Raw genomic sequence first — 18,844 nt, forward strand, 5'->3', positions numbered from 1 at the left:
AACCAAAAAATGTTCATCCCATTCCAATCCCACCGTCCCAAGGTGCTGCAAAATTTTCTTGGACACTCACAGGGATTTTCTGGGAATTCCTTCTCAAATCCTATTTCCCCCTTTCCCAGGGAATTCCCTCCATTCCCAGTTTGGGATTGGATCCATCCCCATCCCAACTTCTCTCTGGGAAGGAATTTTTGGGAATTTGGGACACCAGGAAGGGTCTCCCTTCCCTTTTCCATCCCTGAATTCCATAAAAATCCTTCAGGATGGATCCTCAGTGATCCCAGAATCCCAGAATGGTTTGGGATGGGATCCATGGACCTTCAATCCCATCCCATTCCCTATCCCAGGGTGCTCCAAATCCGTGGGAATGCAGAATTCCAGGGGAACAATTCCGTATTTTCCCAGCTTGGGAATTCTCTCCACATTTCCCTGGCCTGGATCCCGTTTGTTTCATGTCCTGCTCCTGAATGGGATCGCTGCTTTTCCCGGATTTCCTGGCACTCTGGATCCTCCTGGCATTTCCCCAAATCCAGGTTCCCATCCAGCCCCATTTTCCCTGAAAATTCCCCAAATCAAGGCTCTCATCCCATTGTATTTTTCCTAAAAATTCCAACTGAAATGGGGAAAAGTTTGGGATGGGGCTGATTTGTGGGAGAAACCATCGGAGGAGAAGATTTGGCCTTCCCCAGTTCCCAGTTCCCAAATCCCAAATCCCAATTCCATATTCCATATTCCCAATTCCCAAATCCCAAATTCCATATTCCCAATTCCCAAATCCCATATCCCAATTCCCAATTCCATATTCCATATTCCCAAATCCCAAATCTCAAATCCCAGTTCCCAATTCCCAAATCCCAATTCCATATTCCCAATTCCCAAATCCCATATCCCAATTCCATATTCCATATTACCAATTACCAATTCCCAATTCCCAGTTCCCAAATCCCAATTCCCAGTTCCCAAATCCCAATTCTCAAATCCCAGATTCCATATTCTCTATTCCCAAATCCCAAATCCCAATTCCATATTCCCAATTCCCAAATCCCAATTCCATATTCCATATTCCCAAATCCCAAATCCCAATTCCCTATTCCCAATTCCCAAATCCCAAATCCCAATTCCCAAATCCCAAATCCATATTCCATATTCCCAATTCCCAAATCCAAATTCCCAAATCCCAATTCCCAATTCCCAAATCCCAATTCCCAAATCCCAAATCCCAGTTCCATATTCCATATTCCCAATTCCCAAATCCCAAATCCCAATTCCATATTCCATATTCCCAATTCTCAAATCCCAATTCCCAAATCCTTATTCCATATTCTCAATTCCCAAATCCCAATTCCCAGTCCCAATTCCCTATTCCCAATTCCATATTCCCAAACCCCAATTCCCAATTCCCAGTTCCCAAATCCCAATTTCCCAATTCCGAATTCCATCATCCTTAGAATTCCCAAAAACGTTGGAATTTTCTGCTCCTCCAGCAAATCTCAAATCTGTGACCCCCACCCTCACACTCAGAAATTGGGATTTGTGGGTCTGGAGTGGAAAATTCCCTCTGGGAAGAGTTTGGGGTTGATCTGGGACACGGTGGGGAGCGGCTCCACGGGGTTTGGGATGTGGGGAGGATTTGGAGTGTGAGATTTTGGGTTTGGAGTGTGGAATTTGGAGTGTGGGGTTTGGAATATGGGGAGGATGTGGGGTGTGGGGAAGATTCGGGATTTGGAGCATGGGGTGTGGGGTTTGGGATGTGGGATTTGGGATATGGGGAGAATACAGGATGTGGGATTTGGGATGTGGGATGCCAGATGCAGGGAAGATGCAGGACGTGGATTTGGGGATTTGGGATGTGGGGAAGATACGGGATGCAGGATTCCAGATTTGGGATGCAGGATTCGGGCTGTGGGATGCGGGGAAGATGCGGGATTCCAGATTCCAGATTCGGGATTTCCGATTCTGGATGCGGGATTCGGGATGTGGGATAGAGGATATAGGATGCAGGATGCGGGATCCGGGATTCGGGATTTGGGATGCACACTGTGGGATGCAGGATGCAGGATTCGGGATTCCGGATTCGGGATGCAAGCTGCGGGATTCGGGATCCAGGATTCGGGATTTGGGATTCCGGATTCGGGATTTTGGGGTTTGGGATGCACGATGTGGGCTACAGGATGCAGGATTCAGGATTCGGGATTCCGGACTCGAGCTGCATGCAGGATGCGGGATGCAGGATTCAGGACTCGGGATTTCGGGATTCAGGACTCGGGATTTCGGGATTCGTGCTCCCGGATTCGTGCTGCGGGACGCAGGATGCCGGGTTTGGGATTTAGGATTCGGGACGGGGATTGGGGGCCGGTCCGTGCGCGCTCCCCAGCCGGGGGAGGGCTCAGCGCCGCCCCGTGTGCGGGCGGGGGTGCGGTCCCGCTATAAAACCCGAGCGGCTCCGGCTCAGCCCGGAGTCACCGAGGGACCGGAGCCAGCTCAGGCAGGTACGGATTCCTCTGCCCTCTCCGCGCTTTTCCCCCTTTTCCTGCCTTTTTTCCCTTCCTCCCCGCCGGGAGGATCTGGCCCCGCTGTCCCCGCCGAGGAAAAGTTTGGCTCCGCAGCCCCAAAATCCAGAGGATGCAACAAGAGGCGGCGCAGAACCAGGGGATGCTCCGCTTTCCCTCCGGGATAAGCGGGATTTTGGGGTTTTTTTGGAGGGGATTTTTTGGGTTGAGCGGTTTGCCCATCCCGTATTCGCGCTCCTTTCCCTTCCTCCAGTCGCGACTTGGCCGGGATCTTCCCCCTGAAATCGCCCAGAAAAAGGATGAGAGTGGGATCTTTAAATTTTCTTTTTTTTTGTCTTTTTTTTTGTGCTGGTGCTTTGTTCGCTTTAGAGCAACCCCCCTAAAAATAAAAAAAAAATCAGGAATGAGCGGCTGAGGAGATTGGGATGCACGGGGTGAGGAGAGAAAAAAAAAAAAATGTTATTCTCTATTTTTAATTTTTACATTTTTGTACCTCCCAGCCGCCTTTTGCCGGCTCCCATCTGCCTTTCCAGTCACACCGCGGCGCCTCATTTTGGCCAATTATGGCCAATTACCTGATTGAGGGGCACCGCGAAAAGGCAGCGCTGCTTTCTCCGCCGAGGATCTGTCACCACCACCACCACCCCCATCATCCCCAAACCCCGAGAATTTCCCTGAAATCCCCCCAAAAATCCGCCAGGATTTGGGGGAGCAGGGCAGGGGTTTAGCGCTGCTGGAGAGGGAGATTCTTGGATCATAATTTGATTTTTTAAAAAATTTTTTTAAATGGGAAAAGCTTTCTATCCACCTCTGGATCAGGCCTTGGCTTCGAGCAGGGTGGAAAAAAAGAAATTTATTTTAAAAAAGGGAAATTTGTGATGATTTCACTCCGGGATGATCCCAAGCTGGGAAACGCTTTTGGGGTGTTGGGGACGATCCCAAACCCGGGATAATCCCATGGGAAGAGGGGCTGGGCGGCCTCAAATCGCCTCAAATCGAGCGGATAAAAAATCCCATCTGAGGCAGCACCTGCTGCCCCTTCCAGCTCCTCTCCCGGGGTTTGTTCCCGTTCCCGCTGCTCCCACAATGGATTTTCCCACCTCATCCCATAAAAACCTGATGGATAAACCCGCCCTTATCTCCACCGCAGGCTGGATTTTCAGAGGAAAAAAAAAAATCCCTCACAAAACCAACAGCCAAAAAAAAATCTCATTTATTTTTGATTTTTTTATTTATCGTTTCTCTCCAAAATTAATGAGGGTAATTCCAACCGCGTGGAATAATGATAATAAAAAAGGAAAATAAAGAACAACTCCGGGTTTCACCCTCGGGGCAGAGGGGATGGATGGGGTGGGGATTTTTTGGGGTGGAAAAAGGAGATTTTGTGTCCGGGGACACCTCAGGCTCCAGGGGAGTGGGACCGGTGGAGAATCCTTTGGGAAAGAGGGGAAAAATGTTCTTAAAATGGGAAAAAACGTGGGGGATAGGGAAAGAATGAGGACAAAACGTGAGGGAAAGAATGAGGAAAAATGTGGGGAAAATGGGAAAGGGTGAGGGAAAAACGTGGGGGGGGAATGGGGGAAGATGAGGGGGAAAAGAATGGAAAAAAACGTGGGGAAAAAGAGGAAAGATGAGAGGGAAAAATGTAGAGAAATGGGGAAAATACGAGAAAAAATGGGGGGGAAAAGGAGAAAGATGAGAGAAAATGTGGGAGAAAGAATGAGGGGGAAAAGGGGAAGGGTGAGAGAAAAAAATGTGGGGAAATGAGGAAAGAATGAGGAAAAATGTGGGGAAGAGGGGAAAGAATGAGGGGAAAAAACTGGAGAAATGGGGAAAGGATGGGAAAAGGGAGAAGGACGAGGAGAAAGATGTGGGGGAAAAGAAAGGGGAAAATGGGAAAGAATGAAAGGGGAATGGGGAAAGAAGTGGAGAAAAAGAATGGAAAAAATGTGGGGGAAAAGGGGAAAAAATGCAAGGGAAATGTGGAAAGAATGGGGAAAAACGTGGAGAAATGGGGAAAAATAGATATTGGGAGAAATGGAGAAAACGCATCATCTTATATATATATATATATTATTTTTTTTTTTTTTAATGGATTCGTGGCTGGCAAACTCAGGAAGGGGCTTGGAGCCGCTGCCACCCCCCTCCAAAAAAAAAAAAAAAAACCTAAAAGTGAATTTTGGGGCGTTCTCCAGCCCCGTGCCGTTACCCCCCCGGGTGTCCCGGACTCTTGGGGACACGGGGACAGGGACAGGGGGTGGCAGCGCGGGGTTTTGGGGTTGAGCGGTTCCGCGGGGGGGTCTGGCCTCTCCCGGGAGCTGTGACTCACCCGGGCGCTGTTAATGACTCGCTGGAGATTAATCCTGAATTCCGCTCCTTATCAGCTTCCCCCGGACCCTCCGGCGGGTGACAGCCGGCACTTGTCACCGCCCGCCCGCGGGGACAAAAGGTGACCGTCATGCCAGGCAGGGACAGCCAGGCTGGGGGGCTGGAGTGGCGAGGGGAGTCCTGTCACCTCTGTCACCTCTGTCTGGTCCTTGAATTGTCCCAAAATCCCGGTGCCACATTCCCATCCTGTCCATCTCTGTCACCTGTCTGGTCCTTTCATTGTCCCCTAACCCAATAATTGTCCCCATCCCCATTTCTGTCACCTCTGTCTGATTCCCCTTCATTGTCCCCCTAATCCTGTGCCACATCTCCATCCTGTCCCTCTGTCACCTCTGTCTGGTCCCTGAACTGTCCCAAAATCCCGGTGCCACATCCCCATCCTGTCCCTCTCTGTCACCTCCATCTGGTCCCTGAAACATCCCCTAAACCCAGTGCCACATCCTCAATTCTGTCACCTGTCAGGTTCTTTCATTGTCCTCTAACCTGGTACCGCATCCCCATCCTGTCCCTCTCTGTCCCCTCTGTTTGGTCCCTGACCTGTCCCAAAATCCTAATGCCACATCTGCATTCTGTCACCTCTGCCTGGTCCCAAAACCCTGGTGCCACATCTCCCTCTCTGTCACCTCTGTCCCCTCTATCTGGTCCTTTCATTGTCCCCTTGCCCTGTGCCACAGCCTCATCTCTGTCACCTCCATTCTGGTCCCTGAAACGTCCCCTAAACCCGGTGTCACATCCTCATTTCTGTCACCTCTGTCTGGTCATTTAATTGTCCCCTAACCCGGTGCCACATCCTCATCCTGTCCCTCTCTGTCCCCTCTGTCTGGTCCCCGAGTTGTCTCATAATCCTGGTGCCACATCTCCATCCTGTTCCTCTGTCACATCTACCTGGTCCCTCAAACATCCCCCAAAATCCCGGTGCCACATCCTCATCTCTGTCTGGTCCTTTCATTGTCCCCTAGACCTGGTGCCACATCCTCATTTCTGTCACCTCTGTCCCCTCTGTCTAGTCCCTTAGTTGTCCCGAAATCCTGGTGCCACATCTGCATCCTGTCACCTGTGTCCTGTCCCTTCATTGTCCCCTAACCCCGTGCCACATCCCCATCTCTGTCACCTCTGTCTGGTCCCTAAATTGTTCCCAAAATCCCGGTGCCACCTCCCTATCCTGTCCCTCTGTCACATCTGCCTGGTCCCTCAAACATCCCTCAAAACCTGGTGCCACATCCTCATCTCTGTCCCCTCTGTCAGGTCCCCAAATCCCGGTGCCACATCCCTATCTCTGTCCCCCCTGGTCCCTGAATTGTCCCCTAACCCGGTGCCACCTCCCCATCTCTGTCACCTCTGTCTGATCCCCCTTCACTGTCCCAAAATCCCGGTGCCACACCCCCGTCCTGTCCTTTCTGTCACCTCTGCCTGGTCCCTGGATCGTCCCCTGAACCCGTTGGCCAAGCCAGCTGGGACCGGGAATTTTGTGGGAATTTTGTGGGAATTTTGTGGGAATTCTCCAGGAATCTGGACCAGATCCCAGCAATCCCTGCCAGCAACAGTGACCCTGCAGGGACAGGGACAGGGACAGGGGGGTGGCAGGTCCCCAAAATCAGGAGCAGGAATTTGGGGCAGGTGGGAATTGTCCAAATCCTAAAACCAAATCCCAAACTCAGTCCTAAACCAAATCCCAAACCCAGTCCTAAACCAAATCCTAAACCAAATCTGAAACCCAGCCCCAAACCAAATCCTAAATCAAATCCCAAACCAAATCCTAAATCAAATCCCAAATCCAGTCCCAAACCCAGTCCCAAACCAAATCCCAAACCCAGTCCTAAACCAAATCCTAAATCCAATCCTAAATAAAATCAACCCTGATCCTTTTGGGATCAGCTCCTTTTTGGGATAATTTGGCCAAGGAAATTTCGGTGCAGGCACCGTCGGGGTTTGCCTGATTTTGTGGGGTCTGGGGGGTTTTGTGGGATTTTGTGGGATTTTTTAGGATTTCATGGGGTTTTGTGGGATTTTATGGGATTTTTTCGGGGGGTTTCACTGGACTTTGTGGGATTTTATGGGATTTTGCAGCATTTTTGTGAGGTTTGGTGGGGTTCTGCAGAATTTCACGGGGGTTCTGAGAGGTTTTTGTGGTACCTTGTGGGGTTTTTCAGGATTTTGTGGGATTTCCTGAGATCTTTGCAATGTTTGGTGGGATCTTTGCTGGGATTTCACGGGATTTTCACAGGATTTTGCAAGGTTTTGTGGGATTTTGCAGGATTTCAGGGGCTTTTGTGAGATTTGTGGGGTTTTGCTGGATTTTGTGGGATTTTATGGAATTTAGTGGGATTTAGCAGGATTTCACTGAATTCTGCGGGATTTTGTGAGGTATTGCTGAATTTTATGGGATTTTATGGAATTTAACTGGATCTCACAGCATTTTTGTGGGACTTTGTGGGGTTTTTTCAGGATTCGGTGGAATTTTATGGAATTCAGTAGGATTTAACGGGATTTCCCTGAATTCTGTGGGATTTTGTGGGGATTTTTTTCAGGATTTTGTGGGGTTTTATGGAATTCAGTAGGGTTTTGTGGGATTTCACTGAATTCTGGGGAATTTTGTGGGGTTTTTTTTCAGGATATTGTGGGAGTTTTTGCAGGATTTTGTGGGGTTTTTGTTGGATTTTGTGGGGTTTTATGGAATTCAGTAGAATTTCACGGGATTTCACTGAATGTAGCAGGATTTCACTGGGGTTTTTGCTGGATTTTGTGGGGTTTTATGGAATTCAGTAGGATTTTAGGGGATTTTTGTGAGGTTTTATGGCATTCAGTAGGATTTTATGGGATTTTTGTGGGGTTTTATGGAATTCAGTAGGATTTTAGGGGATTTTTGTGAGGTTTTATGGCATTCAGTAGGATTTTATGGGATTTTTGTGGGGTTTTATGGAATTCAGTAGGATTTAGCGGGATCTCATGGGTTTTTTGTGGGATTTCACGGGTTTTTGTGGGGTTATTTTGGGATTTCACGGGTTTTTGTGGGGTTATTTTGGGATTTCCCATTTTTTTGGGGCTGCTGAGGGCTCTGTCCCCACAGCCCTGCCGTGGCACCATGAGGGCCGTGCTCTGGGACCTGCTCCTGCTCTGCCTCTTCGCCCGCGCACGCGGCGACTGCCGCGACGACTGCGTGCACTGCGACCGCCTGCTCTACCGCGACAGCTTCGACGTCCTCGTGAGTCACACCCTGGCCCTGTCCCCAAAAACTCTGGGCATCCTGAGTGACACCATCTCTGTCCCTTGTCCCCAGGGGGCTCTGGGTGCCCTTTTCCCTGTGCCTGGGGGACATCCTGAGTGCCACCCCTGTCCCATGTCCCCAGGGAGCTCTGGGCACCCTTTTCACCCTGCTTGGGGACATCCTGAATGCCACCACCCTGTCCTTTGTCCCCAAAACTCTGGGCATCCTGAGTACCACCACTGTCCCCTGTCCCCAAAACCTGTGGGCACCGTGAATGCCTCCCTTGTACCCAAAAACTCTGGCCACTGTGAGTGACACCACCCCTGTCCCTTGCCCCAAAAAACTCTGGGCATTGCGAGTGCCACCTCCCCTGTCCCTTGTCCCCACACCCAGGGGGCTCTGGGCACCCTTTTCACCCTGCTTGGGGACATCCTGAATGCCACCACCCTGTTCTTTGTCCCCAGGAGTCTCTGGGTGCCCTTTTCCCTGTGCTTAGGGGACATCCTGAGTGCCACCACTGTCCCCAAAAACTCTGGGTATCATGAGTGCCACCACCTCTATCCCTTGTCGCCAGGGTGTTCTGGGCATCCTGAGTGCCACCTCCCCTGTCCCCAAAAACTCTGGGCATCCTGACTGCCACCCCTGTCCCTTGTCCCCAGGACGCTCTGGGCACCCTTTTCCCTCTGACTGGGGACATTGTGAGTGCCACCACTGTCCCTTGTCCCCACATCCAGGGGGCTCTGGGTGCCCTTTTCCCTCTTATGGGGTTTGGGGACATTTGGGGTTTGAGGGGAAGGTGCCACCTGCTGTCACTGTCACTGCTGGGTGGGCACCGGGATGGTCCCAGGGAAGGTGAAGATCCCAAATTACGGTGAAAATCCCAAATCAGGATGGTCCCAAATTGCGGTGAAAATCTCAAATCACGATTGTCCCAAATTGGGGTGAAGATCCCAAATCAGGGTCAAAATCTCAAATCAGGTGCTGGGGACATCCTGGTCCTGAATGGGCACTGAGATTGTCCCAAGGGATGGTGAAGGTCCCAAATTGGGGTGAAAATCTCAAATCAGGATGGTCCCAAATTGGGATAACAAATTTATTTGGGATAACAAATCCCCCCCCTTCCCGAAAGGAGCCAGAGACTTGGAAGCCACCACAGTTGGGAAATATCCAAAAAAAATCCCCTGGAGAAACCAAAAACTTCCAGGAGAAGCTGGAACCACCCCAGTGACGCCAAATTTTGGGGGGTCACCACCCTGGTTCGGCCCCAGAATGTTGGGTTGAAGGCACCAGAACCTCTGTGGGATCCCCTTTTCCTGCTCCTGGAGCTCCAACTGGAACCTTGGAATGTGGGGTCTCCTGGTGGGATTTGGGGTCTCCTGAGGTTCAGCTTGGGCTGAAGGAGCCTCCTGGTGGGATTTGGGGTCTCCTGGTGGGATTTGGGGTCTCCTGGTGGGATCTGGGGTCTCCTGAGGTTCAGTTTGGTCTGGAAGGAGCCTCCTGGTGGGATTTGGGATCTCCTGATAGGATCTGGGGTCTCCTGGTGGGATTTGGGGCCCCTGGGACCCCATTGAGTGCTGCTCACCGAGGATTCCCAACCCGCTCCGAGCTGGGGACAGGAACCACTTCCAGCAGAACCGACACCACAGCCCGGAGCCCGAGGAGCCCGGGATGTCCTCGGAGCCGTCACCTCCACGGGATCCATCACTTCCAGACCCTCCCAAATCCCTGGAGATGCCAGGACAGGACCCCAAAAACCCTCCTCACCGCCTCGCTCAGGGACAATTCTGATTTTGGGTTTTGCCGGATGAGCCCTCAAGGACGGGAAGAGTCGATGGAGCCACAGCCCTGAGTGACCACTGGTGACACCTCCCTCGTGGCCACAAAGAGCCCACAGGTGGCCATGAGACCTCCTGGATGTCTTCCAGCTCACTCCCCGTTGTCCCATCCTGTGGGAATTCCATGGATTTAGGGGCCCAAAGAAAAAGGAGGAACGAATCCAGGATTTGTTCTCGAAGAGCTCCAGGAAGGGCGACCCTGTTGTGAAGAACGGGGTGGTTTGAGGAAAAAAGGGATAAAAAAGGATGAAAAAAGGGGATTTTAGGGTTTGAGGGAGAGGATGGGAATTCCCACCTGGCTCAGGTGAACCCAGCTGGGCTCCAGCATTGGAACAACCCCAGCATGGAGGAGACGCCGGGATGGAGACGATTCCACCTGCAGGAGCACAACCCTTCCCTGCTGGGACTTCCAGAAGATTCCTTATGGGGTTTATTGAGTTCAGCTCTTCCGTGATTTTCTTCTGGATGAGTTTGATGGCACTGAAATCCCAAAGCAGATCCAGGACTGTGTCCAGCTTGGAAAAGGACGAGACACAACCGTGGTGGGTTTGGTGGCACCGAAATCCCACAACAGGGCTGGATCCAGTTTGGAAAGGGACGAGACACAGCCATGGTGGGTTTGGTGGCACCAAAACCCCACAGCAGGGCTTGGAAAAGGATAAGATGCAACTGTGGTGGGTTTGGTGGCACCAAAATTCCACAGCAGGGCTTGGAAAAGGACGAGACATGGCCATGGTGGGATGAACCCATGGCAGCTGAAGGACACCGGTGACCAAGGGACGCGCAGGAGTGGCCGTGCTGGGGCTGGAGGAGCCTTGAGGAAGGACAGAAGAGGGTCTGGGGAGCTCCCTGAGGATCTCTGGAGATCAGAGCGTCTCCATTTCCATCCTGCGAAGCTGTGCAGGACAGGAAGGTCACCGTGGATTTCGGGAGCAGCAGCGGCGCTTGGCCAACCCTGGGCTGGGCTCCACCTTCATCCTGGAGGACAATCCCAGGGCAGACCAGCCTGGAGGAGCAGGACTTCTTCCGGAGGAGCTCAACAGATGCTGCAGAGCTGGGAGGGCTGGTGGGACCACCCAGAGCTCCAGAGGAACATTCCCAGCTGGAGAAACCTCGGGAAGACAGCGAGGAGAGGAGCAAAGTTCTGGCCCTAGGGAAGAACAGCTGAAGGCACCAGGAGCTGCCACGGGAAAGGGACAGGGGTCCTGTCCCACCTCCATTGTCCCATCCCTCCACCATCCCACCCACCTCCGTCCCATCCCATCCCTGTCCTACCTTCACAATCCCAAACTAAATTTCCAGGCTGTAGGACCCAGCAGAGCTCGGAATGGTGGAGCAGGAGAGCAGAATTCCATGGGGAAGTGCAGAGCGTGTCTGGGGAAGGTTGGGGAGCCATGCTGAGCATCTCCTTCACCCTGATCCCTCTGGGAGCCCAGGAACAGGGTTGGAATGGGGCTGGAATGGGATTGGAATGGGGAGGAGACACCTCCCGGCACGAGGCCGTGGAAGTGAACGTCCTTTCCATGGGTGTTTTCCAATGGGTTGGGTGTGGGGATGGGACAGGAGCGCCCAAATCTCTTGGAGACCCCTTCCAACCCAACCCCTCCACCGCGCCGATCCGCGCCGACCCTCTGACCGCGTCCCTGCCCGTTTCCCTCGCAGATCTGCGTGCTGGAGTGCGAAGGCCAAGCCGTGCCCAGGGCCACCTGGGAGCTGTGCGCGGCCGCCAGCCGAGCCGCCCCGCGGCCTCGCCACCTCTCCGCCCAACGCTGGCCCGGCGTGGCCAACTCCCTGCCGCTCGCCGACGCCGAGCCGGCTGCGCCGGGCGCCTTCCCGCAGCCTCGCCGGGACGAGGAGGAGGAGGAGGAGGACATTTCGCGGCGGCTGGGCGCGGGCCGGGCGGCCAAGGGGGTGCAGAAGAGGTACGGGGGCTTCATCGGGGTGCGCAAGTCGGCGCGGAAGTGGAACAACCAGAAGAGGTTTAGCGAGTTCCTGAAGCAGTACCTGGGCATGGCGCCGCGCTCCAGTGAGTACGGCCCGGGCGCCGGCGCCGGCCAGAACAACGAGATCTAAACCGGGACGCGCCGGGGCCGCCGGCCGGCCGGCAACCCTCCACCCCGCCCGCCACATCCCATGGGTGCCATCCTACAAGGGGGCCATCACCAAGAGAAGCCGCTCGGAAACGGCTCGGGAGCGCCAGCACCAGCGCCGGGGAGGGACGCGGGGGCCACATGGGAGGGGACGCGGGGTGGCCCTCGGGGTCACCCTCAGGGTCACCTGTGGGGTCGCCCTGAGGTCAAGCCCTTCAAAGTTGTCTTTGGGGTCACCTTGGAGGTTGCCATCATGGTCACCTTTGAGGTCGCCTTTGGGTTGCCCTTTGAAGTTGACTTTGGGGTCATCTTTGGGGTCACCTTTGAGGTCGCCTTTGGGGTTGCCATCATGATTGTCCTTGGGGGCACCTTCTAGGTCACCTTTGGGGTCACCTTCAAAGTTGCCTTTGGGGTCACCTTTGAGGTCGCCTTTGGGGTTGCCCTTTGAAGTTGACTTTGGGGTCACCTTTGAGGTTTCCATCATGGTCGCCTTTGGGGACACCTTTGAGGTCGCCTTTGGGGACACCTTTGGGGTTGTCTTTGGGTCACCTTTGAGGTTTCCATCATGGTCACCTTTGGGGACACCTCTGAGGTCGCCTTTGGGGTTGCCCTCAGGGTCACCTTTGAAGTTGCTTTTGGGGTCATCTTTGGGGTCACCTTTGAGGTTGCCATCATGGTCGCCCTGGGAGGCACCTTCCAGGTCACCTTTGGGGTCACCTTTGGGGTCACTTTTGGGGTTGCTCTTGGGGTCACCTTTGAGGTTGCCCTTCAGGATCGCCTTTGGGGCCACCCTTGAGGTTGCCCTTGGGGTCACCTCTGAGGCCACCTTTGGTGTCACCTTCAGAGTCACCTTTGGGGTCACCTTCAGGGTTGCCCTCAGGCTCACCTCTGAGGCCACCTTTGGTGTCACTTTTGGGGTCACCTTCAGGGTTGCTCCCAGGGTCACCTTCAAGGTCACTTTGGGTTCACCTTTGGGGTCACCTTTGAGGTTGCCCTTGGTGTCACCTTTGGGGTCACCTTCAAGGTCACTTCGGGGTCACCTTTGGAGTTGGTGCTCCACGACCAGCACGGGTTGGTTCCCCCCAAATAAAAAAATTGGGGAAGGAAAAAAAATTTAAATTCCAATTAAACAAGGGAAACATTTAAAATAATTAGTTTGGTTTTTTTTTTAAGAATAAAAAAGTAAATAATAAAACTCCAAGGAGATTTAAAGTAGAATTTAAGAAATAATAGCAAATAAAGAAGAAAATTAATGAAAAAATTAAAATTTCAAGATGCAAAAATTAAATAATTTCAAGAGGTTTAAAAAGGATACATGAAAAATATTTAGAAGAAATAAAAAATGAGTAAAAAAGTATTTAAAAGAAATAAAGAATAAATTTTTTAAATATTGCAAAGAAATGAATGCTAAATTTCAAAAATATTTTAGGAGGAATAAAGAATAACTTTCAAAAATGTTTAAAAGGAATTAAGATAAAATTTCACAAATATTTAAAAGGAATAAAAAGTAGATTTCAAGAATATTCCAAAGAAATAAAGAGTAAATTTCAAATATATTTAAAAATTTAAAAAATATTTGAAAGGAATAAAGAATTAATCAGAATTATCTAAAAGAGATAAAAGATTGATCAAAAGTATTTCAAAGAAGTTTCGAAAATGAGGCAAAATATTGAAAGTAAATGGAATGAAAGCATTTGAAATAAATTTTAATAATGAATAAAATTTAAAGAGAAATATCTATAAAAATTAAAATAAATAAATAGAAGTAAATAAGAATAAAATGAGAATAAAATAAATAAGAATAAAATAAATAAAAATAAATTTAAAAAAATAAAAGGAAGTCAAACTCCATTTAAAAATGAACCAATTGCTGCCAAGAACGCTCCAGTCCCACGTTGCCATTCCCACAGAAATTTGGGAATTCCGGAATTCGGGAATTCCGCATCCCCTCCTCCAGCCCCACCCCAAATTTCACATTTGGGAGGATTTTCACATTTTTCCACTTTTTAAAAATTTTTATTTTATTTTTTTTCCCCCTTCCTGGGTGGCATCTCCCAAAATTCCGGGACGCGCCTCCATCCCAATTCCCGGGATTGAGATTCCCGCTCCCTCCGCTCTCAGCTCAGCTGCTTTGGTTTTTCCTTATTTTTAATTTTTTTTTCCACCTTATTTCCCCTTTTTTCCCCCTTTTAAATTTTTTCACTTTTTCCCCATTTTTTCCCCCCTTTTAAAAATTTTTCCCCTTTCTTTCCTCCATTTTATTTTGTATTTTCAAAAATTTTCCTTCTTTCTTTTCTCCATTTTTCCCCCCCTTTTAAAAATTTTTCCCCTTTCTTTCCTCCATTTTATTTTGTATTTTCAAAAATTTTCCTTCTTTCTTTTCTCCATTTTATTTCGTATTTAATTTCCCTCCTTTTTTCATCTTTTCTCCATTTTATTTTGTATTTTTTCCTCTTTTTTCCCCTTTCTTTTCTCTATTTTATTTCCTATTTATTTCCCTTTCCTTTCTCAGTTTAATTTTGTTTTTTTCCCCCTTTCTTCTCTCCATTTTATTTCCTTTTTAATTTTTTTCCTTTTCTCCATTTTATTTTGTATTTTTTCCTTTTCATTTCTCTATTTTGTTTCTTATTTCCCCCTTTATTTTTTCTATTTAATTTTTGGGGGTTTTTCCCCTTTCTTTCCTCTATTTTATTTCTTGTTTTTAAAAAAAATTTCGTTTTCTTTCCTACAATTTATTTCCCCTTTTAAAAAAATTTTTCCTTTTCTTTTCTCCATTTGATTTTGTGTTTTTTTCCTTTTTTTTCTCCTTTTATTTCTCCATTTTATTTCCTATTTTTAAATTCTTTCCCCTTTCTTTCCTCCACTTTCCCTCCTATTTTTATTTTTATTATTATTATTTTTTCCCTTTCTTTTCCCCATTTTATTTTGTATTTTTTTTGTAGCGTTCCGGCATCGCTTCCCAGCCCGGCACAGGCAAAATTAAATTCCTGCTCCTGCTCCGTCCTCTCTCTGCCGGACCCCAAAGCGCTTCAGACCCGAAAAAGCTCCAAAATCTGCTCCAAATTTCCTCTTCACCCTCTCAAATCCACATTTTACCCCGGAGCCGACGAATCCCGACGCGCGCGCGGAGCCGCGGGGGAGGGCGGGAGGGATCCGCGCGGAAACCGACGCGAAATGTGGGGAAAAAATGGAATTTTTGCCGGGAAAAATTGAAATTTTTTTGCCAAAAAAAACCCCATTTTTTTTTTTTTTTTTTAATTTTTTGAATTCAAAAATCAGCCCCAAATTCCCAGAGGATTTCCCAGCATTGCCAACGAGATTTTGGCTTCCTGCAGGATTAATTCCCAAATTTCAGGGGTCGCGTCCCAAAATCTCCCGGAATTCTGGAAACCCTCGTTTGTTTTAATTCCCCATTTATTTATTTTAATTTTGTTGCTGCCATTCCCGCCTTTTTCCGAGCGTTTTCCTTGGAATTTTGGAACCACTCTGGGTTTGGCTCCTCTGTTCCGCACCGGTCGCGTCCCTGATCCAAAAAAAAAAAAAAAAAAAGTGGGATTTTCCCACATTTTTTTTCCCAGGAGGAAAATCCAACCTGATCCATTCCATCTTTCTTGATTTATCCCAAAAAACCAAAAAAATTCCAACACCTCATTCCCGAGCCCGTCCCGCGGCGCCGCCCTTTGTCTAAAAAAAAAAACCAAAAAAAAATTCCCCAAAAAATTAAAAATACGATTTTTCCCGGGAAAAAATGGGAAAAGAAAAAAATAAAAAAAAACCAAAACAGGGAAAAATTCCAGGAAAATCCCGAGATTTTGTTGTTTTTAAATTGTTTCCTACCGCGATTTCTCCATTAAACTTGTACATAGCAAAAGGATCGAGAAATAAATCAGTTTACGGTTTCTACGACCTGATTGCGACTCGTCCCCGTTGTCCCCATCCCACGGGAATTCCATGGATTTAGGCAGGGAAAATGGGAATTTTTGGTGCTTTTCCAGGAAAAAAATCTGGGATTTGTGGAGAAGAGTGACAGAAAGAATGGGATGGAGTGATGGGAAAAAAAAGGGATTTAAAAAAACCCCAAGATTTAAGGGTTTTGAGGGAGAAAATGGGAATTTTTTTGGATCTGCCAGAAATTTGGGATTTTTGTGGATTTAGGAATGGGAACGGCCCCAAGCCCCTTGTGGTGGGGTGGGGGAGGAGGGATTAGCCCAAAAGAATTCCCAGATTTTACAGGATGGTGGTTGGTCATTAAAAAAATTAATTGGGAGGAGATTTTTGGGATTGGGTACAGTTATCCCTGATTTTGGGATCAGGGTGAAATTCCTACAATTTTGGGATTGGGGTGAAATTCCTGAAATTGGAGTGAAATTCCCAAAACTGGGGTGAAATTCCTACAAGTGGGTGAAATTCCTACAATTTAGGGATTGGGGTGAAATTCCTAAAATTTTGAGATTGGGGTGAAATCCATGAAATCCAGGTGAAATTCCTACAATTTTGGGATTAAAAATTTGGGATGAAATTCCTGGGATCGGGGTGTAATTCCTACACTTCCCAGCCCCGCAGGAATTTTGGGAATTCCATCCATTTGGCATTCTCTGGATGTGATTTTTTCAGCGCTTTTCCCTCCCTTCCTTTTTCCCCCTCCCATTTTCCCACCTCAACATCCATCCAAAAATTCCAATCCAATCCAATTATCCCGAATTTTCCGCATCCGAAGGGACCTCGGGTGGAAGGGGAGGGTCCCAGGCCAATGTGGGCTGGAATTCCAGGATTTCTTGGGGTTTTTTGGGATATTGCTTCCCATGGAATTCTCCTGGATGTCGGATCCATGGGATTTGGGAATTCCAAAGGGATTGGGACAGGTCAGATCCATGGGATTTGGGAATTCCAGAGGGATTGAGACAGGATGGATCCATGGGATCTGGGAATTCCAAAGGGATTGGGACAGGTCAGATCCATGGGATTTGGGAATTCTGGAGGGACTGGGACAGGTTGGATCCAAGGGATTTGGGAATTCCGGAAGGATTTGGACAGGATGGATCCATGGAACGAGCTCAGGTTGGATCCAAGGGATTTGGGAATTCTGGAAGGATTTGGACAGGATGGATCCATGGAATGAACTCAGGTTGGATCCGAGGGATTTGGGAATTCTGGAGGGATCAGGACAGGTCAGATCCATAGGATCAGGAAGGGTTGGATCCACTGGATTTGGGAATTCTGGAGGGATGTGGACAGGTTGCATCATGGGATTTGGGAATTTCAGAGGGATCAGATCCAGACACGTCAGATCCATGGGATGAGCTCAGGTCAGATCCATGGGATTTGGGAATTCCAGAGAGATCAGGACAGGTTGGATCCATGGGATCCAGACAGATTGGATCTGTGGGATGTGAGAATTCTGGAGGGATCAGATCTGTCCCAGGATTTGGGACAGGTCGGATCCATGGGATTTGGGAATCCCAGAAGGACCCAGAAAGGTCAGATCAATGGGATTGGGACAGGTTAGATCCATGGGATGTGGGAATTCCAGAGAAATCAGATCTGGATAGGTCGGATCCATGGGATGAGCTCAGGTTGGATGCAAGGGATTTGGCAATTCTGGAGGGAAAAGAAGGAAGAAAAAGGGAAAACTGAGAAATAAAAGGAAAAAGGTCAGATCCTTGGGATTGGGAAAGGTCAGATCCATGGGATTTGGGAATTCTGGAGGGATTGGGACAGGTCAGATCCATGGGATGAGCTCAGATTATATCCATGGGATTTGGGAATTCTGGAGGGATTGGGACAGGTCAGATCCATGAGATCAGGATGGGTTGGATCCATGGCATGAGCTCAGGTTGGCTCCTTGGGATTTGGGAATTCTGGAAGGATTGGGACAGGTCAGATCCATGGGATTTGGGAATTCCAGAGGGATTGGGACAGGTCAGATCCATGGGATTTGGGAATTCCAGAGGGATCCAGAAAGGTCAGATCCATGGGATTGGGACAGGTGAGAGCCATAGGATGTGGGAATTCCAGAGGGATCAGATCTGGATAGGTCGGATCCATGGGATTTGGGAATTCTGGAGGGATCAGGACAGATCAGATTCATGAGATCAGTACAAGTCGGATCCATGGGGTGAGCTCAGCAATGGGACATTTCCAAGTTCAAATCTGGGATTTTTATCACCACAATCCCATGGAATTCTCCAGGATGGAAAGGCCACAGAGCTGGAAGAGCCAAGCCTGGAGATAAGAGGGCATTTTCCTCTCTGGAATTCCCAGCCAGGAATTCTGGGATGGGGATTGTCCCACGGAACAGGGATGGGATGAGCGGGAACAACCTCGAACTGCTCCAGGAGAAATTCAGGTGAGATTTTGGGAACTCCTGCCTGGAAAAGGGAATGGATCATCCTGGAATTCTTTCCCAGTTTCAATAATTTCAGGATTCTGGGTTAAGAACGGGATGGATTCGGGTTTTTTGGGAAAACAAACGCTGGGAAGAGGCGGAGGGAGGGAGGGAAGGAGGGAGCAGTGGGTGGACACTGCGACCTGGCGGTGACAGCAGCGGTGACAGCGGAATTCCTGAGGGGAAAGGGAGGGAAAAGAGGAGGGAAAAGGAGGGAAAAAAAGGAGAAAAGGAGGGAATAGGAGGAGAAAAGGAGGAAAAAATGGGGGGAAGGGGGAAAGGAGGAAGAATGAGGAGGAGAAAAAGGTGGAAAAAAGGAGGAAAAGGGAGGGGGAAAGGAGGGAAGGGGAGGGGAAAAGGGAGGGAAAAGGAGTAAAAAAAGGAATGAAAAAGTGAGGGAGAAAAAGGGAAAATGAGGGAAGAGAAAAAGAGAA

General features: G+C 49.1%; 2 protein-coding genes across 5 annotated transcripts; one reads left to right on the forward strand and one right to left on the reverse strand.

The window, feature by feature from the left end:
* The first annotated feature begins 2,393 nt into the window (after nt 1-2,393).
* On the forward strand, nt 2,394-15,709 carry PNOC (prepronociceptin). Of its 3 annotated transcripts, XM_033056518.2 has the most exons (4): nt 2,394-2,486; nt 7,963-8,097; nt 11,598-11,961; nt 14,968-15,709. In XM_033056518.2, exons 2-4 carry the CDS (start codon nt 7,978-7,980, stop codon nt 15,006-15,008), a joined length of 525 nt encoding a protein of 174 aa, XP_032912409.1. In that variant the 5' UTR covers nt 2,394-2,486; nt 7,963-7,977; the 3' UTR covers nt 15,009-15,709. The 3 variants fall into 3 exon arrangements, with proteins under 3 accessions (XP_032912409.1, XP_032912406.1, XP_032912408.1); XM_033056515.2 differs by lacking the exon at nt 14,968-15,709 and having other exon boundaries at nt 11,598-12,456; XM_033056517.2 differs by lacking the exons at nt 2,394-2,486; nt 14,968-15,709 and adding an exon at nt 4,878-4,956 and having other exon boundaries at nt 11,598-12,456.
* On the reverse strand, nt 12,081-13,167 carry LOC116994648 (circumsporozoite protein-like). Of its 2 annotated transcripts, none has more exons than XM_033056513.2 (2): nt 13,066-13,167; nt 12,081-12,839 (listed from the first exon to the last, which is right to left on the reverse strand). In XM_033056513.2, exons 1-2 carry the CDS (start codon nt 13,165-13,167, stop codon nt 12,081-12,083), a joined length of 861 nt encoding a protein of 286 aa, XP_032912404.1. The 2 variants fall into 2 exon arrangements, with proteins under 2 accessions (XP_032912404.1, XP_032912405.1); XM_033056514.2 differs by lacking the exon at nt 13,066-13,167 and having other exon boundaries at nt 12,081-12,486; nt 12,666-12,703.
* Nucleotides 15,710-18,844: the final 3,135 nt, after the last annotated feature.

The sequence above is a fragment of the Catharus ustulatus genome, chromosome 3, assembly GCF_009819885.2.
Source record: "Catharus ustulatus isolate bCatUst1 chromosome 3, bCatUst1.pri.v2, whole genome shotgun sequence".
NCBI classification, from domain to species: Eukaryota; Metazoa; Chordata; class Aves; order Passeriformes; family Turdidae; genus Catharus; species Catharus ustulatus.